The 24,879-nt window shown below is 43.3% G+C and overlaps 1 protein-coding gene across 1 annotated transcript in view; it reads right to left on the bottom strand.

The window, feature by feature from the left end:
• LOC132900015 (cytoplasmic dynein 1 intermediate chain 1) overlaps nt 1-24,879 on the bottom strand; it is a 98,212-nt gene that overhangs the window by 26,383 nt on the left and 46,950 nt on the right. The window contains exon 10 of the mRNA XM_060942051.1: nt 17,607-17,732. Coding sequence (XP_060798034.1) covers nt 17,607-17,732 — 126 coding nt within the window. The remainder of the gene's footprint in view (nt 1-17,606; nt 17,733-24,879) is intronic.

Genomic DNA, 24,879 nt, shown 5'->3' on the forward strand with positions numbered 1-24,879 from the left:
TTACTGGACTAATGAACACAAGCCCAGGTCACCACAACAAGAGGGTAATAACTCTGCTATGAAGCCATTAATCAAAGACTTAATGAAGTATTGTAACCTAAAACCTCCTCTCAGTGGAGTCAGGCACGGCCAACTCCGGCCTCCAGCCCTACCAAAAGCCTCCGCTTTAGCGATATGCTTTCTGCTCGGAGGCCTCAAAGCTAATATCAGAATCAATGGCTAGATCCCAATTAATTGCAGTTTATGCTGGAAAGTGTGGCTTGCCTAGACAGATATACCCAAAATGAATAAAAATAGTTCCACACTTATCAGGTCAATATACATAATCATGGTCGATATGGATATTTATTATATAGCACAAGCTACTTCTGGTAAAATCGTGCGCCCTGATTGGTTCCTTGGCGGGCAGTATTTTCTTGTAATGCCTGTGGGCGATTACAGACTTTCTTTCCAAGGCACCGGCTTTCAATGATGAAAACAAACAAAAACAAAATGACAAAAAAAAAGAGATTAATTGGAAATCAAAACGGAATCAAAAATGGCCAAAAAACACAAAAGACAAACAAGAGTCACCAAGTTATTCAAGAAGAGCATTCAGAAACCACTAACTGCTAACAGAAATTTAGTTTTGAAACTGCTAGCCGTTTATTCTGCATGCGTGACTCAACTACATTACAAATATGACGTGATTGAAAGCACTGTTGCACCTCATTATAATGACTGTCTATTTTAATCTTAGAAATAAAAAAGCCATATAATAAACTCCTTATTAACCTTGCTTGCTCGGTATTTATGGGAAAATATCAGACCTCGGTCTTTTTATACGAACCGAGCCTCGGTCTGTACTGTCAAGACCTCGGTCTGATATTTTCCCGTAAAGACCCTGCGCTCAGTTAATAAGTTGTTCATACTGTAAGACCTCAGGAAATATATTTCCAGTGTTAGTAACATTGTGACTGTTACTATGCCTGAGTAAAAAATTGTGATAAACCAAAGGAGAAATTTACATTTTTTTTTTTACCCTCGCCTAAAGTTTATTCTAGATTAGACAGTGAAAGGAAAGAACCTTATGACCACAAGATTCATTGCCCTAAACCCTATTCCAGTGAATGACACCATGATAGCAATGGTCCCATTCAGCAAGTCCTTGACGACAACTGGAAATACCACAAAGTACATAGCTACTACAAATGTTTTAGTAAGTATAGAACTTACCAATGCAGCATTTTAAAAAACTTTTTACCAAAAGTTAATTATAGTAATGTTCTATTGGACCCGGTACTGGCTCTGTTGGGTTTAAGAAATTAAAAGAGAAAATTTCAAATCAAACCAACTAAATACGACACAACATCAGAGGTGAAAGTACTTAAATAATTGTAAGTAGTTATAATATTTAAGTATCATTTTAGTGGATTTAAACTGTACCTGAGTATAATTGAAATTTAATATTTGTACTTGCTCAATTACAATTTCATGCCCCCCCACACACACTTTTTACTCTTTAGAGGTTCATTTAAAATCCCAAATCCTCACTTCAAATCTCAAGAATCATGACTGAAATATTTCTTCCCCCCAGTTGCCAATCCAGTCAGTGGGATTTCTGTGCATTTCTACTTTATTAACTATATTTAAAATGTCCGATTACATCCATACGAACTTGTATGGACACAACAACCAGTCATGAAGCACACATTAATCTTCCCTTATCTAGCATTATTTACTGCATTAGTTATCATTAACAAACCATGAACTTCAGCATTACTTCACCAAAATCAATGTTAATAGACTAGAGGAACACATTTATTAATTCATGTTTAGTTAAATGTTAATGAAATACACCTGCACTGGGGTGGGTTTCCCAAAAGGTTCTTAAGACTAAGAGCATCTTAACTAGGAGAGAGTGTGTTCATTGTGATGCTCGCTCTACCATTTAACAATGATCTTTGTGCTACAATGCTTTTGGGAAACCCACCCCTGACTGCTTATTCAATCCATGATCAAAAATAAATCCACATCAATTAGTAATAATTAAATTGCAACGTGTTACTAAATGTTACTGCTGAATAACCGACTGAATTCTGGCCTCCAGGTAGAAATATTGGACATTGCTGTTTAGCTCCAGTTCTGAGTCCAGTTAACAACCACAAACAGTGGCTACTGCATGTGTTGTTTATGAGTTAATGATACCTTAATGGAAAAGTGATCTCGTTGTTTTATATGTTAACATTACTCCTGATTTCACTTAAAACAATTTGCTTTAAATTAAATACATAAATAGCTTCAAGTATTTAAGTATACATACATTGAAGTGTGGACCATTTCCACTCAAGAATCATTTTAATAATCCATCCATCCGTCCATTATCTGTAGCTGCTTATCCTGTTCTACAGGGTTGCAGGCAAGCTGGAGCCTATCCCAGCTGACTGTGCCGCCCCATTTTAATAATAATTTATTTTATTCTTTAAGTAAGATTTTATACTTTTTATACTCAATTTAACATTTAATACACTTAAGTATAATTTCTGTTGCCACTCCAACATAGTCAATATTTTAGTAATTCAAGGCTATAAACTGAGCCATGAGAAATCTATCCATTATCTGTAACCGCTTATCCTGTGCAGGGTCGCGGGCAAGCTGGAGCCTATCCCAGCTGACTACGGGCGAAAGGCGGGGTACACCCTGGACAAGTCGCCAGATCATCACAGGGCTGACACATAGACACAGACAATCATTCACACTCACATTCACACCTACGGTCAATTTAGAGTCACCAATTAGCCTAACCTGCATGTCTTTGGACTGTGGGGGAAACCGGAGCACCCGGAGGAAACCCACGCAGACACGGGGAAAACATGCAAACTCCACACAGAAAGGCCCCCATCGACCACTGGGCTCCAACCCAGAACCTTCTTGCTGTGAGGTGACAGTGCTAACCACTACACCACTGTGTTGCCCCACCATGAGAAATGGTCTCATCTCATCTCATTATCTCTAGCCGCTTTATCCTGTTCTACAGGGTCGCAGGCAAGTTGGAGCCTATCCCAGCTGACTACGGGCGAAAGGCGGGGTACACCCTGGACAAGTCGCCAGGTCATCACAGGGCTGACGCATAGACACAGACAACCATTCACACTCACATTCACACCTACGGTCAATTTAGAGTCACCAGTTAACCTAACCTGCATGTCTTTGGACTGTGGGGGAAACCGGAGCACCCAGAGGAAACCCACGCAGACACAGGGAGAACATGCAAACTCCACACAGAAAGGCCCCCATCGACCACTGGGCTCGAACCCAGAACCTTCTTGCTGTGAGGCGACAGTGCTAACCACTACACGACTGTGTTGCCCCACCATGAGAAATGGTTTTGAAAGAAATTTAAAGGTAGACTGCCTTTCAGATTTTTCCAGTTTAGGTCATAAAAAGAAGAATTTTCCCTGACACCCAATTATTTTTGTTTAGTGGACCGAAAGCTACATGGACGAAAGCTACAAGCTACATAGCCCTAAATTCTCTGGTATCTTTTCTTGCTTCACTTTGACCCAATTCAAGATACTATGTCATGCATGACATGGTGGGCTTCCCCCGTTCGTACAAGGCATTGTGGGATACAAATCTGAAACAGGAGAGAAAAATGGCGGACGTGAGTGTGCGAACGAAATGTGAAAGACTGACTACAGTAACGGAAAGCGAGAAGAAAAGCCACTATGCTGCGAAGGAAAAGAAATGCAGGACTAAACTAATAAATATCGGCGGTCAGCAAGCACCTCAGTGTGATCAGCTGTTCATTTAGAGACAGAATGATGGAACTGTCAGTGCACGGTCAAGGTAAACCTGTAGATGGCAGTAATGCAACACTGGATGCCAGCTGCTGTAAAACCCAAATGAAGAAGAAAAAGAAGGTGGTAAACCTGCGCATGCACACACAGACTTCCTCTGTCTGCTTGACTGCGCGAAGCGAGCAATTTCATGTACATTATTTGCTCGGGAATCCCCTCAAATTCAAAAACTTCCCACCCACAGAACGGTCTATTTTTTTTAAAAGATATTCAAGAAATAAACATATCACAATGACCAAATTTCAGAAGGAACTACATTTCACCTATTTTATGAAATGAAAAGGCCGTCTCGCTTTAAATTAAATAAAACCTTTTTAGACAGCACACTCATATCCTTCATATCCAGGGTGGCCATATGAGATATTAACATATGCTGAGATTATGTGGAAGTTACAGTCACTTTGGTTCAGTTTTTATCATAAATAATCAGGCGATGATGTCAAAGTTATAAACAGATGCTGTGTGCTTTCTTCATTACTGCCGCCACATAAATGTAGAGGGTTTGTTCACTCCATAGATAAGTGTGACTACTCATATGAACTCTTTAAAATCATAATGTAAACATGGCAGAGATGCTGAAGGATGAAAAGCCTGAATATTCGCACCATATGGAGAGCCAAGCATTAAATCCTATCTGGCCCCTCATCTTAACCAGCAGAACCATGTGTCTAACTGCATAGATTTACTTGAAATCTCAATAAACATGAGGTTCAGTGCTGTGCACATGCAGCGACTGCGCTACTGAGATTAGCTCAATTTGCCCTGGAATAAGGACTTCTTGATCCTTCCAAATAGGAAATTAGGCCCTATATTACAGTCTAATCCTTGTGCGTGTGTCATCATAGAAATGCAGCTGTCTTTCTGACAGTTGAAAAAGTTTTAACAGCCGTTAAAAAGTCTGGAGTGGGACTACTTAAGCAGAAACTTTCACATCACCTAGCAATGAATGTACCGTAGTTTGCTCGGAGGTCTCAATTGTGCCATTTTTTAACCTATTCGGTCACTGAAATTCAATTCAAAGAGTCAAGTCAAATGGTCCATTTCACACTGCAGCCTCAGCTAGAGGCTCTCTTCAGTGAAGTCAAGATCCAGTAATGATATTCAAACTGACAGGTTCAATAAAAACACAATCTCACAGCACGTTTCTGCCTTGCTGCTAAGTTTAAATGGTAGCAAGCAGAAAAAAAACTAAAACAAAAAACCCCAGCTGCCTCCATCATCCAGCAGCAGCCAACGGTTTTAATCTTCAAGCCACACTTCACCAGGTCTACATACTTTTGTCAGATGAGGTTTTATATTAATGGGAAGTGTTCGCTGTAGAATAATACACACAGCTACCCGATGATGAAAGATGGCATGAAGAGAGGGATCACGGAGGGAAACACTCCTGTCTTTGTGCTCGTTCTTTGTTAAAGGGGGGAGACTGGGAGGGGACGAGTGCGCAACAGACAGCGCATTCACCAGCACAAATCCACCGCCTCCTCCTTCACTACCACAATCATATGGTTCCCAGCAGAGCTTATCAGCTCCAGATGCACTCCTCCATCTTCCACCAGCATCCCTTGCTCTCTCCCTCTTTTTCTTTCCTAATGACACCGCACAGATTTTGTCACTCTGCGGTCGCTGGCGGAGGCCATGTAATACCATATCTGCCTTTCAGAGAAGAAAGAAAAGAAAGCCAGTGAACGTGAGCAGTCATTTTCTTTCCCTCTCTCATCCTCTCTCACTCAAGTTTTTCACTCCGCATTCTTTGCTAGTTCATTATTTCACTCTTACAGGACAGTAAAGTAAAACCTCCAGATGTAATTTAACAAAAACAACAAGCACTCACAGTTACAATCCAATATCAGTCCAATAAAATCATGGCAATAAATTTTATCCATGTGCTGCACAAATGAACAGATGCAAAGCAGAACTTGTGTTTAACTTTGCCCTTCCGTTGAACAGCTTCAGTAATTAAGGACAGGACAGGTTTTCACTGACACTACCATACAGTCTACAGGTATTCTAATGTTAAATTTAATCCTCTTAAGGAGTTTCTCAGTGCTACATCAAATGCAGTTTAAGACCCAATTTACATCAGTGATATGCCAAATATAAAAATTAGATTTGAGATTGATTCACTCATGCTCATCTACTCATACTCATTAAAAATACTTTGATATCAACACCCAATCAATATCCAGGTGACACCAAGCAAAATAAGCTTAGTGTTTGGTACCGGGCTAATAAAACAGACAACACAAAATGGCAGATACCTGGACTGATTCTATCCACATTCACTGGATATGAGCAATCACATGCTCTGATACTAGGATATCAGCTCATATACTGTGAGTAGAGAAAAACAAAATGGCAGAGCATGATGCTGAACCAGCCGAAGACGAAATAAAAACTCTGCTCGGAAACAAAACCCCCCAAAATACAAAGCAACAAAATATGGAATGAAAGTATTTGGTGGTAAAACCATATCTTTTTCATTTTTCAGGAATTATTATTATAGTATTTTTTCACAAATTGCTACTGTCATTTCACCAGTTTGTTTACATTCTAAGCAGAAATGATTTTGTCGGACGTTTTGTATAAAAAGTTTTTACTTATCGAATTTGCAGTTAATAAATAAATAAATTTATTTTAAAAATGGAAAAAAAAATGCTGGGCGGCACGGTGGTGTAGTGGTTAACGCTGTCGCCTCACAGCAAGAAGGTCCGGGTTCGAGCCCCGTGGCCGGCGAGGGCCTTTCTGTGCGGAGTTTCCATGTTCTCCCCGTGTCTGTGTGGGTTTCCTCCGGGTGCTCCGGTTTCCCCCACAGTCCAAAGACATGCAGGTTAGGTTAACTGGTGACTCTAAATTGACCGTAGGTGTGAATGTGAGTGTGAATGGTTGTCTGTGTCTATGTGTCAGCCCTGTGATGACCTGGCGACTTGTCCAGGGTGTACCCCGCCTTTCGCCCGTAGTCAGCTGGGATAGGCTCCAGCTTGCCTGCGACCCTGTAGAACAGGATAAAGCGGCTAGAGATAATGAGATGAGATGAAAAAAAATGCTCCATTTCTCAAAATCCAGTGAATGTGGATAGAATTAAACATTTATTCCATTCAATCTCAGCGTACATGGCTTATAGCCAACTCGGCACTACACGCCTCGTCAGCTATCAGCTCATGTATGACTCGATTTTGTGGAATAACTTAAGTATTTCACAATAAACGATCAAAGCAAAATGCAAACTGTGCATTGTGAAAATATCAATAGGAGGGACTACAACACCACAAGTAATCTGATAAAATGCAAACATTAATGCAAAGTTCTGTGAATTGTTTGCATACAAAGGTAGTGCTGAGGGTTTTGCAAGGTTGTGCCGAGAAACTGTCAGACGTGAGAGTAGATCAGTTCTGACTTCTGTAAGCACTGCCCTCCCTCTCGAGGGTCTGTGCTTTGCTTGTGAGTCAGGGTAAAATTCAAGGCACTCTGCACTCATTTTTAATGACTGTACTTGCTGCCTTCACACTCTGTAAGATACTGTTTAAGTGCCATACTATCTTAAACATAAACCTCAGAACAAGGAGTTTATTGCTAGCAGCACTTACTAACCAACATAAACAGAGCTAAATAAAATGTGCCATGACGCCCTGACTGCACACCAGGCCTCCTCGCCCAACGTCATTGCCTGACTTCATTAATGCTCTTGTGGCCGAATGGACAAATTCACACAGCCATGTTCTAAAATCTAGTGGAAAGCTTTCCCAGGAGAATGGAGGTTATTAGAAGAGCAAAGCGAGGAATAAATCTAGAATGGGATGTTTGCTTAACTAGTGTTGCTATAATTGACATTAGAGTGAGCATATGCCATCCCTCCAACCCAGAGAAGGTGACAAATTTTGCTCTCTCCAGGCCACGGATGGCTGTAGCAATGTCGGGGTTCAGACTCGTGAAACGCGTGAATGCTTTTCTGTTGTGCCACTTGGGGTGGCAGTGTAAAGCACACCCTTGTTTGGAGCAAGTGATCCCATACAGTGGTGCTTGAAAGTTTGTGAACCCTTTAGAATTTTCTACATTTCTGCATAAATATGAACTAAAACATCATCAGATTTTCACACAAGTCCTAAAAGTAGATAAAGAGAACCCAGTTAAACAAATGACACAAAAAAAATTATACTTGGTCATTTATTTATTGAGGAAAATGATCCAATATTACATATTTGTGAGTGGCAAAAGTATGTGAACCTTTGCTTTCAGTATCTGGTGTGACCCCCTTGTGCAGCAATAATTGCAACTAAACGTTTCCAGTAACTGTTGATCAGTCCTGCACACCGGCTTGGAGGAATTTTAGCCCGTTCCTCCGTACAGAACAGCTTCAACTCTGGGATGTTGGTGGGTTTCCTCGCATGAACTGCTCGCTTCAGGTCCTTCCACAACATTTCAATTGGATTAAGGTCAGGACTTTGACTTGGCCATTCCAAAACATTAACTTTATTCTTCTTTAACCATTCTTTGGTAGAACGATTTGTGTGCTTAGGGTCGTTGTCTTGCTGCATGACCCACCTTCTCTTGAGATTCAGTCCATGGACAGATGTCCTGACATTTTCCTTTAGAATTCACTGGTATAATTCAGAATTCATTGTTCCATCAATGATGGCAAGCCGTCCTGGCCTAGATGCAGCAAAACAGGCCCAAACCATGATACTACCACCAGCATGTTTCACAGATGGAATAAGGTTCTTATGCTGGAATGCAGTGTTTTCCTTTCTCCAAACATAACGCTTCTCGTTTAAACCAAAAAGTTCTATTTTGGTCTCATCTGTCCACAAAACATTTCCAATAGCCTTCTGGCTTGTCCACGTGACCTTTAGCAAACTGCAGACGAGCAGCAATGTTCTTTTTGGAGAGCAGTGGCTTTCTCCTTGCAACCCTGCCATGCACCCCATTGTTGTTCAGTGTTCTCCTGATGGTGGACTCACGAACATTAACATTAGCCAATGTGAGAAAGGCCTTCAGTTGCTTAGAAGTTACCCTGGGGTCCTTTGTGACCTAGCCGACTATTACACGCCTTGCTCTTGGAGTGATCTTTGTTGGTCAACCACTCCTGGGGAGGGTAACAATGGCTTTGAATTTCCTCCATTTATATACAATCTGTCTGACTGTGGATTGGTGGAGTCCAAACTCTTTAGAGATGGTTTTGTAACCTTTTCCAGCCTGATGAGCATCAACAACGCTTTTTCTGAGGGCCTCAGAAATCTCCTTTGTTCGTGCCATGATACACTTCCACAAACGTGTTGTGAAGATCAGACTTTGATAGATCCCTGTTCTTTAAATAAAACAGGGTGCCCACTCACACCTGATTGCCATCCCATTGATTGAAAACACCTGACTCTAATTTCACCTTCAAATTAACTGCTGATCCTAGAGGTTCACATACTTTTGCCACTCACAGATATGTAATATTGGATCATTTTCCTCAATAAATAAATGACCAAGTATAATATTTTTGTCTCATGTGTTTAACTAGGTTCTCTTTATCTACTTTTAGGACTTGTATGAAAATCTGATTATGTTTTAGGTCATATTTTATTTATGCAGAAATACAGAAAATTCTAAAGGGTTCACAAACTTTCAAGCACCACTGTATTATTCCATTTGACATGCTATGAAATGTTCTGAAAATAGATTTACTCCCTTTAAAAAAAAAATCAAGTGACACCAAAAGCTAAGACTAGATCAATTCAAATTTAAGAATACTTTAATTCGTAAGGAACAATTTCAGGAAAAAAATTGACTTTTAAAGATCTACAGTCCCCTTTAAAAGGTCACATTCTGGCACCACAGCATGTCTAATTCTCATAACCCTAAACAGCAGCAGCACTGGCCAGCAGAAACGCCTTTCTACTGCTATATGGGTGTGTAATAAACAGATGGCAGAGTGGAGGTCTCTGCCCTTCCTCTCTCTGTGAGCTGTGTGTGGTTTTGAGGCATTTCCATCCTGCTCATTGTGAGCCAAATGCAGCTCTGTCCTCTGCCATTATTCAGAGCGGGCTACTCTCCCAACTCCTACAAATACATCTCCCCCTTAGCCAGGCACCCTTCCCCAAAGCCTCTGGCATCCACCAGGGCTTCACCCTGAGTCATCCTGGGCAAAAGACATGAAAGATAGCAATAAAAACAGTGCGGTGGGGGAGCACAGCTAACAGTATCTGCAACAGCACCAGTGCTTTTCAGGGTGTGTGCTTGATGTGGCTGGTGGCAGCCCACTTGAGAAGGCCATGTGATGTTCCTGGAGAGCCGCCATGGTGAAGGGCCCAAGAGAGCCACGGAGAGAGGAGAGAGACCCACCACACCACACCACAGTGCTGCACAGCACAGCCAGTCCTGAACCCAGCAAATGTCATTCAGAAATACTCTGTGACCAATCCAAGACTAGTGCAGAAATGTGCCAAAGTTAACTGAACACTGCCTTAAACAAGGCGACAGCACACGGACACCAGAGAGAGAGAGAGAGAGAGAGAGAGAGATTCACGTCAACACAGAAGAAGAAAGGTCAGGAGGTCTGTTAAGCAAGACCATTAGAGGAAGAATGAGACATTGAAAAAGTGAGAAACAGACAGCATGGCAGAAGCATCAGATCATAAATTAGTACAAATGAATGATAAACAGTTGCATAAATTGCACTTGTTAGAGTAGTCAATAGAGACACTTGTTAATCTTAACCAAGTAAATTTAAAGACAATTACAGATCTGTGAAGGTCTGACCTCAGCCTTTTACATCGACGCCAGGATTCGAATTGACGTAGCAAAGTCTGTTCCTTTCCTGGACAGTGCTCTAGATCGTTCGGCCACAGAGGATTACATCACGAACCGAGGTTATGTAACGTGGCACTTATATAGTCAGTACGCAGTGGCGCCACACTGCAACTGCGGAATCGCTAACGGAGGCTGGCATGCCAATTACATTCTTAAACATGCTCGAAGTCGGTTAAACATATACATACAGACAGGTGCCTCTATAGGCTTCAGCCAAAGGCTGAGCCAAAAAGGCCATTGTGGTGGTGGTGGCGGCGGTTCTGGACTACTGATCCAAAGGTTGCAAATTTCTTGCTCTGATTGACAGGAAAGTGAGCGTATACAGGTTGTGGGAGATTGTGAATCCCGGTCCCACCAAGTTGCCACTGTTGAGCAAGGACCTTAACCCTCATGTGCTCTGCTAAACTCTAAGTCACTTTGGATTAAAAAAACATATACATAAACACACACACACACACACACACACACACACACACACACACACACACACACACACACACACACACACACACACACACAGTTGGGACACTGTAAACTGTAAATAAAAACAAAAATGTGATAATTTGCAAATCATGGAAACCCTATATTTCTTTGAAAATAGTACAAAGACAGCAGATCACATGTTGAAACTGAGAAATTTTATTGTTTTTTGAAAAATATATGTGCTCATTTTGAATTTGATGTCAGCAACATGTTTCAAAAAAGTTGGGACAGGGGCATGTCTACCACTGTGTTGGATCACCTCTACTTTTAACAACACTCTGTAAATGTCTGGGAACTGAGGAGAGCAATCGCTGTAGTTTTGAAAGAGAAACGTTGTCCCATTTTTGCACGATACACAATTTCAGTTGCTCAACAGTTCGGGTCTCCTTTGTCATATTTTGAGCTTCATAATGTGCCAAATGTTTAAAATGGGAGACAGGTCTGGATTGCAGGCAGGCCAGTTTAGCACCCGGACTCTTTTTATACAGAACCATGCAGTTTTAATACGTGCAGAAAGCAGTTTGGCATTGTCTTGCTGAAAGAAGGAAGGCCTTCCCTGAAAAATATTTTGTCTGGATGGCAGCATGTTGCTCTGAAACATGTATATATCATTCAGCATTCATGATGCCTTCCAAGATGTGCAAGCTACCCAATGTCACATACATTAATGCACCCTCATACCATTACAGATGCTGGCTTTTGAACTGTGCACTGATAACAAGCCGCATGGTCCCTCTCCTTTTTGGCCTGGAGGATGTGATGTCCAAGATTTCTAAAAAGAATTTCAGATTTCGATTCGTCAGATCTCGGGACAGTTTTCCACTTCACCTCAGTCCATCGTAAAAGAGCTCAGGCCCAGAGAAGGTAGCTGTGTTTCTGGATATTGTTTATATCTAGTTTTAACTTGCATTTGTGGATGCAGTAATGAAGTGTTTTCACAGATGATGGTTTTCTGAAGTGTTCCTGAGCCCATACAGTGATTTCCACTACAGACACGTGTCTGCTTTTAATGCAGTGTCGCCTGAGAGCCTGAGGATCACAGGCCTCCAATGTCAGATTTCAGCCTTGTCTCTTGCATACAGAGATTTCTCCAGATTCTCTGAATCTTTTAATAATATTATGTACCATAGATGATGTGATCCCCAAATTCTTTGCAATTTTACATTGAGGAACGTTATTCTTAAATTGTTGTACTGTTTGCCCACGCAGTCTTTTACAGAGCAGTGAACCACTCCCCATCTTTACTTCTGAGAGACTCCGCCTCTCTGGGATGCCCGTTTTATACCCAATCATTTTACTGACCTGTTGCCAATTAACCAAATTCCTTTTTTTTAGCATTACACAACTTTTTTTAGTCTTTTGTTGTCCCTGTCCCAAGTTTTCTGAAACGTGTTGCTGATATCAAATTCAAAATGAGCATATATTTTTCAAAAAACAATAACATTTTTCAGTTTCAACATTTATGTTGTCTTTGCACTATTTTCAATGCAATATAGGGTTTCCATGATTTGCAAATTATCGCATTCTGATTTTACAGAGTGTCCCAACTTTTTTGGAATTGGGGTTTTGTGTGTATATATATATATATATATATATATATATATATATATATATATATATATATGAGCATGTCTACTGAATAGGAGCCCATTCTGCCTTACTATAGCCCTGATTTACTAAGATCCATGGTAATGAGTGCTAATTTGTGTGGACAATGAGATAAATACATATTAAATAGTCAGCATTAAGTTGGCAAGTTACAAAGAATAGTTGTATGAATTAAGGGTGGTACAATGGCACAGCAGGTAACATTGCCACCTCGTTCACCCTGGTTTGATCCTGAGATAAGGTTGCGCTCATGTGTGTTTTGAATGTTCAGCACATTTCGAATGTATCCGTGTGGGTTTCCTCCAAGACTGGCTACTGTAAACTGCTCTAGTGTAAAAATATTGTGTGTTAATGTGTGTACTGCAATGGACTGGTGTTCCGTACAGAGTGTATTCCAGTGGCGAACTGTTACTATTAGAGCTGGGACTTCAGCTCAGCCAAAACTTAGCCAGACACACCAAAAAAGCAACAGGGCAAAGGATTTTGCAAGGGATTAGCAGCAGGGTGCCAGGTCGCTCTGTTGTGTGTAGTTGTCAATGTTGATTTTAAAAGTACCTCAGTAAATTACACAGGGAAATGAATATTTAAGTCTGAGTGAAAAATACTGTGGTGAGCGTGCGTGGAAGAAGAGTCTGGAGACAGAAATCTTAGTTTCTCGGTCGTTAGTCTGTGCTACTTACTCTCGATAGCACTGGCTTGACTGCCAAGTTAGAATTCGCCAACACTACTGATGAACGCTACACTGGCTGGAAGGTGACTTCACTGCTGCACTGACAGCGCCGGCTCGTGGTTAAGCTAGTGTTGGCCTTCAAGAAGGCCTAGGGTGATAAATTTTTGGTCCCTCCCACTATAAATCAATATCTGATTGGTTAATTCAACTGTCACTTCCTACATAAACATACACTGCCATGGCCTTCTGTCCCGGCAACGAAGTCATAACCAGTGAGTGAGCCAGCTCTAAACTCTTCTCAGCCTAGAGACAACAAACAAAAAAATCCAATCGGAAAGCTATTTTAATGTTTTCAGGACAGTGACCCTTTCATTTCTGAAGCAAATTTGATAGAAAATGAGGCCCAATTAGAATTAGAAGAGAATAATTATCATGAAATTATGAAAGAACGAAAGCAATTAAAGACTGAAAGAAATTAAATATAACATTTGATGCGGGGCCTTCTCTGAAGGCCTAGGAGGCCCTGACGGTTCCCCCTCTGGTGTAATCCCACCTCATGCCCAATGTGTTCCTTGATCAGGATAAACAGTTTCCTGAAGCTGAATAAATGAATGATTTTTGTTTGTGCTAAATGCTCCTAATGACAGAGATGAAAAGTGGATAATGTACCACATACTATAATGTTTTAATTACATGAGTTCACTTTTTTTTTTAAATCTTGATTTATTTACATTGAACGGTTTTGACTGATTTTGGTTTTGATTTCATGACTATCCCCTTCCTCCTCATCATTAATATTTGTCCTGAAATGTAAATCTGATCATGTTTCAGTAGTAACACACTAGTTGAGTAGTGTTTTCAGTCCAATGTTACTTTTGCAGTGTTTTCTGGATGACTAGCTTCACTTTCACACGAGTCATTACACAAGCTTAATTTGCTGACATGATGTCATTACATTGATAATTTACTTGAACATGAGGATTTATTTTTTTTTCCATTTGTGCTCAGTTGCTATTTTCATGGTCAGAAACGAAAGCCCTGCCAGTGACCACACTCCCAACAAACAATTTGTCTGTTGATTTTGCCTTACGTCTTGTTGCAGTATATACCGCATTTCATTTTTAACTTCTTGGAAATCAATTTTTATTTCCAATTGAAAAACCATGCAAACATTGCACTCAACTGTACACTCCTCTGTCGCTCTGAGAAGTGGCTTATAAAGGCCTCAGTTTAACACACTTGTTTGGAGGACGTGATCAGGTATTATCTAACCTGTGTGTGATCTGAAAACAGATTTAACCACAGTTCAAATTAAAAAAAAAAAAAATCATGAAAAACTAACTGTAAAACCAGGTAAATTCAGTGCCGCTCTGATGGTGAAGCACTGACAGGAAGCGTGACACTGGAAATCTGTTTGTGCGATGGTATTTTCCAACCTACTTTGGTTTAAAAAAATGAGCTAACATTACTGTCTTGTTGTGACCCTATTAGTGCAAGTTTTATATAATCATTTTATATAAAAGCATCGACAGTGTTATGACTGTAATCTGTTTGTATGATAATGATGCTTGAGCCTCATTCACTGTCATTCTGTCTCGAATCATTCGTACCCATTTTCTCGTTTATGCACTTGGATCTCTGTATTAGCCTGATATTATGTTTGACATGCAATCAAATCATGTCATTATGCAAGTCTCACTGCACTGACTGGCTGATAAAGTACTTGATGATATTTATTCAAGCCCTGCCCATTTTTACAACTGTGTCTCTATTTGCCAGGTTACCACCTGCACAGATGGTCACAAAAAAAGAAGAAAAAAAACATATAAATGTTATGCCTTACTTTTTGTGCTTGTGCCTTGATCACAAAAATACACGCCTCTATTTTTTTTTTTTTTTAAAGTTGAAGTATTTTTACTCGAGTGAGGTTTTTGGCTACTCTTACCAACCCATCTCGAGTTGGGGTTCGATAGAAGTGAGGGAAGCCGTGACAGGCGGAGGTGAAATGGATTGAAGAGAGGTTGAGGATGAGTGTGTGGCTTTTTCAGGCTGCTCCTCAGGGAGGAGGGGAGGAATCGTGTGGTTTTGGTGGGTTTAACAGCAGAACATGCTCACACATTAAGCTCTATCTGATTCCTGTCTAACGAGCACCAAACGCCTCTGGTGAAGAGTCTAACCCACGGAGGAAAGCGGTGTGTGTGCAAATCACCCCAAGCCCTTTCATCTGCAGCCAAACAGCAGAACGCTGCTGCCTCGTGCCGAGCGACTGGAAATTGAAATCATCTCCCATTCCACAACCTCCCCCCCCTTTTCATTTTTTTCTCCCTCACGCTTCTTTAGTCCTGTCTCTCCACAAAAGACTTCTGGCGAAGGCCCAGGCCGCAGTAACAGAGGTGAAACTGTGTTTAGTTTCCTTTCTCCCCCATTCTTTCCTCGAACCGCCTCTTCCCGTCATTTCTGCCATCATACTGAGCGGTCAGAATGAAAGAGAAGTAGTGACCATGGAGATGTACAGATCAGACCTTTATGGTCATCATCACTCAAACTCTCACTGAGCCATAATACTCACCACACTGAAACTTGCTCTGGCGTGATCAGTCCAGGCAGAAACAGTAATTCAAAAAGAACACTGGTTTTGATTGAAAAAACGGCTGCTTCTCAACCATAAAATGCCAACTCAGATAATGTAACAGCAAAGCCTTTTACAAAACCATAAGCATTTTTCAAAATGAGTTGCACTTAATGAGAGCCGAAATCATGCCCATGAACTAATGCAGTGATGTGATAACATGTGAAAACTACTGCTGCGACGTATTAAAATCCCTGCCTGAAAATGAGACTAGGCATGTTTATGATGGCTAAAGATGTTACACGGGTGCTTACAGGAGTGTGTAGTACTCTGTGTGTGTTTACACGCGTGTGATGTGTGTGTTAGGCACACTGGGCGTCGGAAACGGAGCGGCACATGTGATGGCAGTCCATGTGGGTGGGCAAACATATGTGGCTGGCAGGATTAGGAAGTGGTAGGCCACATCTTTTTATACAGAAATATCCCTATAATATCTGGCTCTCGTAGGAGTGTGGAGAGCCTCGCACCAGGCTGTCGCCTTGCAGACTTGCTTACTCGGTCGTCTCTCGCACTTCATCTGGTTTCTTTTATAATTAGAGTCAAAACCTACCCAATGCTTTTCACATACAGATTTTTTTTTTTTGTTCAGAATGAATTGGACATTTTCCGGGACGTCGCGTTCTGCTCAGCTGCTCCTCCAAGCACTGGGAGCCGGTAAAAGCCATCACTTTCCTTTGTATTTCCCTCATTCATGTTGTAATTTAAAGAGCCATGTTCCATGGGCATTAAACAGCCATTGCACGGTTAAGTGCGAAAGTTTGTACCCCTATGTATTTTTTGTTTTTAAATAAAAATCTGTTCAAATGTTGAGACAGTTTTAAGCACCAAGAGTGGACATCCTGTGCCTTACTTTAGTAGACCTTGTGTAAGGTTTTATTCCTTTGTAAGGATAAATAATTGTAAGTATTTATTCTTGACCAAGAAGGCAGTAATTTATTTTGTGACAAAATTGTAAGGATTTATTTTTAATATTGTTCTGTTCTGTTCTATTTTACTATTTCAGCTAGAAGGCACTGAATTCTGTGTAACTTGACCAAGTTACTGTGTGACCTTCTGTCTAAGCTAGACACATTGCTCGAGACGTAATATTGATATATTTTGGAACATTCTATCAGAATATATTGTTTATTAAGATGCGTTTTGCTCAGTCCAAGGTTTACTGACCTAGTCACTGTTGTCATAGTCTGACATCCTACGACACACACACATTCACATACACACACATAGCATAGCTGCATATCCACACAGACACACACACACACACAGACAGATATCAAACAGTGATGTCATTTCATCCACACAGATAAGACGCATATAAAATCCCTGTATTCTCTCGTTGTATTGGGGGACTTGCGAATAAAGATGGCGAACTGGAGATTGTGGGGTTCCTTTCTTTTTTTCTGCGACTCACCCCCAGACGTCTGGGTGACACGAGGGGACTGATCTCGAGATGGTGAGGGCCAGAGATGGAAAAAAAACCTAACACCTTGGTTTTTGATTTGCTATATTTTGGGCTAGTTTGTTTATTTAGCAGACCAGATTATAAGAGAATTGCATACGATTGTAATGGAGGAGCCATGTTCACCTGGCAGTGGTAGATGTACTCAGGCGTGGTCTTTTTGAATTTCATATTCCACACTAAAGCCACACCATCTGGCTCATGAGGAGCATCCTCGTTGTTGTTATAAGAGGCCACCAGCAGCTCTGGGTACTAGAGAGAGAGAGAGAGAGAGAGAGAGAGAGAGAGAGTGTGTGTTACATTCATACTTACTATAGCAATATATTTGTGTGGTCGCCTGGGAAAACCCTTCACATGGTGAACTGTTCTACAATATATAGCTCTGTAAAACAGACCCTTTCCTGAACTGAAATATGTTCATTTTTTGCGTCTCAACCATGAGCAAAGTTCGAGCATTCACTGTATGAGGAAATCACACTGGCTTTACCGCCATGCTTGTTAAAATGCCTCCTGACCCAACATCAGCTTTGCAGGAAGATAGCCTAGGAAAGATTTAAAAAGCTTACAAAAAAATTTGTGTGGGGTTTTGGTGAAATATATTTATGGTTCTTAAACTTGGGGTGTCAAAATACGTTATAGGTAGAAGAAAACAACTTTGGACCAAACTCAATTTTTCGTTTGGCTGTTTGCCTGAAATTCACCACAGACATTTTTTCCCAGACTCTCACACAAATGTGCAATTACCATAGACAATCATGTTAACACATTTCTGCATGCTGAGAAAAGGACAGACAACCCGTTTACTCCAGGGAACTTTACAACGGAACTTGTTGGGGCATCAATAAAACCTTAAGCAAAATGGTTTTTGGTTCCCCCCCGAATGCCATTATAAATTCTTCAGTTAAGGATATTTGTACATTTACTCCTTAAACCCTTATATTCCTCGAACCTGTCGGCACATTCAGAGTCCTTACGCTTGGAATCACATACCTTTCTTATTAGTTTCAGCGTAATTACTCAATAAATCATAGTCTTTATAAATAATAAGCTCCATGATGAATAGAATAAGCCAGGGGTTTAAGTAGTTATGCTCGAACTCTTTGTAATTTCACAGAAGGAAATACTTTTTCAGGGTGAAAAATCTGTTACTAGCACAGTCAGCTTAAAGTACTTAAAGAACACACAAAAGTGCATAAGCAACACTAATTGCTTTTTAATGAACCGCTACAGTGTTGGAAAGTTGGATAAATCTATAAAGAAACTGCTTCTGTCACATTATATCTCTCACCCTAAAGCCTTTACTGGTCAGGTTTAACAGCTGGAGTTTTGAATTTGTGCTATCAGCTCAGATATTTTAAATCAATCGTCTTCAAGTACAATTTGCTAAGTTCCAGTTTCATAAAATTCCTTCCTTACTAAGTTCTGGATAAACAACAAACAATAGTTGTGTGATTAATGCATCATTATATGAGTTCAAGACTCAAAGTCGAAGTAGTGATGTTTTATTTCCACACTGATGCTTCATGTTACCACTTTTGACTCATGCCATATAGTGGACTATAAACAGATGAGACACATTGGTTTATACCTTTAAAGCAGAGAATAAACACATACGGGCGGCACGGTGGTGTAATGGTTAGCGCTGTCGCCTCACAATAAGAAGGTCCGGGTTCGAGCCCCGTGGCCGGCGAGGGCCTTTCTGTGCGGAGTTTGCATGTTCTCCCCATGTCCGCGTGGGTTTCCTCCGGGTGCTCCGGTTTCCCCCACAGTCCAAAGACATGCAGGTTAGGTTAACTGGTGACTCTAAATTGACCGTAGGTGTGAATGGTTGTCTGTGTCTATGTGTCAGCCCTGTGATGACCTGGCGACTTATCCAGGGTGTACCCCGCCTTTCGCCCGTAGTCAGCTGGGATAGGCTCCAGCTTGCTGTATCCTGTTCTACAGGGTCACAGGCGGCTAGAGACAATGAGATGAGATGAGAATTCTCTAATCAAGCTATGAAAATCTGTGAAACTGCTACCCTTTCTGAGCTTATGTCTTTCACCATTCAGCTCATCTCTGGTCTGATGAGCTGCCTTCACAGGACTCGAAATTCGCAGTGGTCCGGTCGCCCGAGGTGACTTAATTTGTCATTTGGCGGGTAATTCCTGTCACTAGCCAGCCCGGCTGGCTAATTGAAAATAAAAAATACATATGAAGCAAAGATTCAGACACACCGTCAACTAAAGCCTCGTCTCGTCTTCTTCCGCTTTATCCGGGACCGGGTCGCGGAGGCAGCAGTCTAAGCAGGGAAGCCCAAACTTCCCTTTCCCCAGACACCTCGGCCAGCTCCTCGGGAAGAACACCGAGGCGTTCCCAGGCCAGCCGAGAGACATAGTCCCTCCAGCGTGTCCTGGGTCTTCCCCGGGGCCTCCTCCCGGGGGGACATGCCTGGAACACCTCCCCAGGGAGGCGTCCAGGAGGCATCCGAAAAAGATGCCCGAGCCACCTCAGCTGATTCCTCTCGATGTGGAGCAGCAGCGGCTCTACTCCGAGCTCCTCCCGAGTGACTGTGCTTCTCACCCTATCTCTAAGGGAGCGCCCAGCCACCCTGCGAAGGAAACTCATTTCGGCCGCTTGTATCCGCGATCTTGTCCTTTCGGTCATTACCCAAAGCTCATGACCATAGGTGAGAGTCGGAACGTAGATCGACCGGTAAATTGAGAGCTTCGCCTTTTGGCTCAGCTCCTTCTTCACCACAACGGACCGGTAATCCGCACCAATCCGCCTGTCGATCTCACGCTCCATCCTTCCCTCACTCGTGAACAAGATCCCGAGATACTTAAACTCCTCCACTTGAGGCAGAACTTCTCCACCAACCTGGAGAGGGCAAGCCACCCTTTTCCGGTCGAGAACCATGGCCTCGGACTTGGAGGTGCTGATTCTCATCCCAGCCGCTTCACACTCGACTGCAAACCGCCCCAGTGCATGCTGAAGGTCCTGGTTTGAAGAAGCCAACAGGACAACATCATCCGCAAAAAGCAGAGATGAAATCCTGTGGTTCCCAAACAGGATTCCTTCTGGCCCCTGGCTGCGCCTAGAAATTCTGTCCATAAAAATTATGAACAGAACCGGTGACAAAGGGCAGCCCTGCCGGAGTCCAACATGCACTGGGAACAGGTCTGACTTACTGCCGGCAATGCGAACCAGACTCCTGCTCCGTTCGTACAGGGACCGGACAGCCCTTAGCAAAGAGCCCCGAACCCCATACTCCCGAAGCACCCCCCACAGAATACTACGGGGGACACGGTCAAATGCCTTCTCCAGATCCACAAAGCACATGTGGACTGGTTGGGCAAACTCCCATGAACCCTCGAGCACCCTATGAAGGGTATAGAGCTGGTCCAGTGTTCCGCGACCAGGACGAAAACCGCATTGTTCCTCCTGGATCCGAGGTTCGACTATTGGTCGAATTCTCCTCTCCAGTACCCTGGAGTAAACCTTCCCTGGGAGGCTGAGAAGTGTGATTCCCCTATAATTGGGGCACACTCTCCGGTCCCCTTTCTTAAAAAGAGGGACCACCACCCCAGTCTGCCACTCCAGAGGCACTGTCCCTGACCGCCACGCGATGTTGCAGAGGCGTGTCAACCAAGACAGCCCCACAACATCCAGAGACTTGAGATACTCAGGGCGGATCTCATCCACTCCCGGTGCCTTGCCACCGAGGAGCTTGCAAACCACCTCAGTGACTTCGGCTTGGGTAATGGACGAGTCCACCTCTGAGTCATCAGCCTCAGTCTCCTCAGTGGAAGACATGACGGTGGGATTGAGGAGATCCTCAAAGTATTCCTTCCACCGCCCGACAATGTCCCCAGTCGAGGTCAACAGCTCCCCACCCGCACTGTAAACAGTGTTGGCAGAGTACTGCTTCCCCCTCCTGAGGCGCCGGACGGTTTGCCAGAATTTCTTCGAGGCCAACCGATAGTCCTTCTCCATGGCCTCCCCGAACTCCTCCCAGTTCCGAGTTTTTGCTTCCGCAACTGCCCGAGCTGCAGCACGCCTGGCCTGCCGATACCCGTCAGCTGCCTCGGGAGTCCTGGAGGTTAACATGGCCCGATAGGACTCCTTCAGCTTGACGGCATCCCTTACTTCTGGTGTCCACCACCGGGTTCGGGGATTGCCGCCACGACAGGCACCGGAGACCTTGCGGCCACAGCTCCGAACAGCTGCGTCCACAATGGAGGTAGAGAACATGGTCCACTCAGACTCAATGTCCCCCGCCTCCCTCGGAAGCTGGGAAAAGCTCTCCCGGAGGTGGGAGTTAAAGACCTCCCCGACAGAGTGCTCGGCCAGACGTTCCCAGCAGACCCTCACCATACGTTTGGGCCTGCCAGGTCTGTCCAGCTTCCTCCTCCGCCAGCGGATCCAACTCACCACCAGGTGGTGATCAGTTGACAGCTCAGCCCCTCTCTTCACCTGAGTGTCCAAGACATAGGGCCGGAGATCAGATGAAACGACTACAAAGTCTATCATTGACCTCCGACCTAAGGTGTCCTGGTGCCACGTGCACTTATGGACACCCCTATGCTCGAACATGGTGTTCGTTATGGACAAACCGTGACTAGCACAGAAGTCCAATAACAAAACACCACTCGGGTTCAGATCGGGGAGGCCGTTCCTCCCAACCACGCCCCTCCAGGTGTCACTGTCATCTCCCATGTGAGCATTGAAGTCCCCCAGTAACACAATGGAGTCCCCAGTCTGAGCACTCCTCAGTACCTCTCCCAGGGACTCCAAGAAGGCCGGATACTCTATACTGCTATTTGGGCCATAGGCACAAACAACAGCAAGAGCCCTCTCCCCAATCCGAAGGCGCAGCGAGGCGACCCTCTCGTTCACTGGGGTAAACTCCAACACATGGCGGCTGAGCTGGGGAGCTATAAGCAAGCCCACACCAGCCCGCCGCCGCTCACCACGGGCGACTCCAGAGAAGTGGAGAGTCCAGCCCCTCTCGAGGAGCTGGGTTCCAGAGCCCAAGCTGTGCGTGGAGGTGAGCCCGACTATCTCTAGCCGGTACCTCTCAACCTCCCGCACAAGCTCAGGCTCTTTCCCCCCCAGCGAAGTGACATTCCATGTCCCAACAGCCAGCCGCTGTGTCCGGGGATCAGGTCGTCGAGGCCCCTGCCTTCGACTGCCACCCAATCCACATTGCACCAGTCCCCTACTGCTACCTCTGTGGGTGGTGAACCCACAGGAGGTCGGGCCCACGTCACCTCTTCGGGCTGAGCCCGGCCGGGCCCCATGGGCAAAGGCCCGGCCACCAAGCGCTCGCATACGAGCCCCAACCCCGGGCCTGGCTCCAGGGTGGGGCCCCGGCTGCGTCATCCCGGGCGACGTCACGGTCCTCGGATTTTTCTCCATAGGGGTTTTGGTGAACTGCTCTTAGTCTGGCCTGTCACCTAGGACCTGTCTGCCTTGGGAAACCCTGACAGGGGCATAATGCCCCCGACAACATAGCTCCTAGGATCATTCAAGCACACAAACCCCTCCACCACAATAAGGTGGCAGTTCAAGGAGGGGTCAACTAAAGCCGCCACATATTAAGCGTGTCTGTGTTAATCGATGTGTTTATCGGCAGGACAGAAACTACCGAAGAATTCCGAATCATATCGTGTACGAGTCAGGTTGTTGGTTTTTTCACTACTGCGCATGCATATAACGCATCTCGTTGAATATCGCGGTAATCACGTGTAGTATTGGACCAGGTGGGTGGAGCACAGAAGCACGGCAGGCCAGAACTGAGTTCTCAATGAACTATTTATTGCTAGCTTTTCAGCCTTTTATCACTTCCCAGGCGCGCGTGGGCACACACACACACATACACACACACACACACGTGTTCTGGTTGGGGAGAGCACCCTTCCTCTGCTCTCCTCTCCTTTTAAAGGGCGCGGTCACTGGGGAAGACACACAAACGCAGGTTAATCCCCATCAGGTGCAATGATTCCACCACTTACCTTCCCTGACTCCACCCAGGGTTTCCCCAGGTTTGACCACCATAAATTTAAGACTTTTTTAAAGACCTTTTTAAGACCACTTAAATGAGAATTAAGACCTACATCGCACCCATTATGCGGTCGTAGAACACCAGATCAAATTCCCAATAATGACAAATGTTTCAAGTAAAAATACTTTTATTATAAAAGTTATATACTTAAAAGTCATTATGTGCATTGCTTGTCGAATCTTCACATTCAAGACAAAAAAAACAAGTCTAAACCTGGAAGAAAGGAGAACAACCTAGGGTCCAAGTCATGGCCTTAAAGGTACACAAAAATGCAATAGGCATACCAACACCTTAATGCCAAAAGGTGTGCACTCACCAGTCAGAAAGCCAAACTGAGGGCCTCACTGGAGGCCTAAAGAACTGTCTCTGAACTAATTATGACCGTGCACCCAGAGATGATACTTAAAATAAAAAAGTGATGTGGGTGTATTTTTTTTTTAAATAAAATATCAAAACATTCACAACACTCTAAACAGACAAACTCTTTGTCTTAGTTTCCCAGCACTTGCTTCAACCATTTTACATTTTGTACCCTTGTAAACGAGGGAGGGAGAGAGATACAGAGGGGCATAGATAGATAAGAGACGAGGGGGATGGATGAGATAGATAGATAGATAGATAGATAGATAGATAGATAGATAGATAGATAGATAGATAGATAGATAGATAGATAGAGTGGTGCTTGAAAGTTTGTGAACCCTTTTGAATTTTCAATATTTTTGCATAAATCTGACCTAAAACATCATCAGATTTTCACACAAGTCCTAAAAGTAGATAAAGAGAACCCAGTTAAACAAATGAGACAAAAATATTATACTTGGTCATTTATTTATTAAGGAAAATGATCCAATATTACATATCTGTGAGTGGCAAAAGTATGTGAACCTTTGCTTTCAGTATCTGATGTGACCCCCTTGTGCAGCAATAACTGCAACTAAACGTTTGCGGTAACTGTTGATCAGTCCTGCACACCAGCTTGGAGGAATTTTAGCCCATTCCTCCGTACAGAACAGCTTCAACTCTGGGATGTTGGTGGGTTTCCTCACATGAACTGCTCGCTTCAGGTCCTTCCACAACATTTCGATTGGATTAAGGTCAGGACTTTGACTTGGCCATTCCAAAACATTAACTTTATTCTTCTTTAACCATTCTTTGGTAGAACGACTTGTGTGCTTAGGGTCGTTGTCTTGCTGCATGACCCAATGTCTCTTGAGATTCAGTTCATGGACAGATGTCCTGACATTTTCCTTTAGAATTCGCTGGGATAATTCAGAATTCATTGTTCCATCAATGATGGCAAGCCATCCTGGCCCAGATACAGCCAAACAGGCCCAAACCATGATACTACCACCA

Source organism: Neoarius graeffei, chromosome 16 (genome assembly GCF_027579695.1).
Source record: "Neoarius graeffei isolate fNeoGra1 chromosome 16, fNeoGra1.pri, whole genome shotgun sequence".
Taxonomy (NCBI): domain Eukaryota; kingdom Metazoa; phylum Chordata; class Actinopteri; order Siluriformes; family Ariidae; genus Neoarius; species Neoarius graeffei.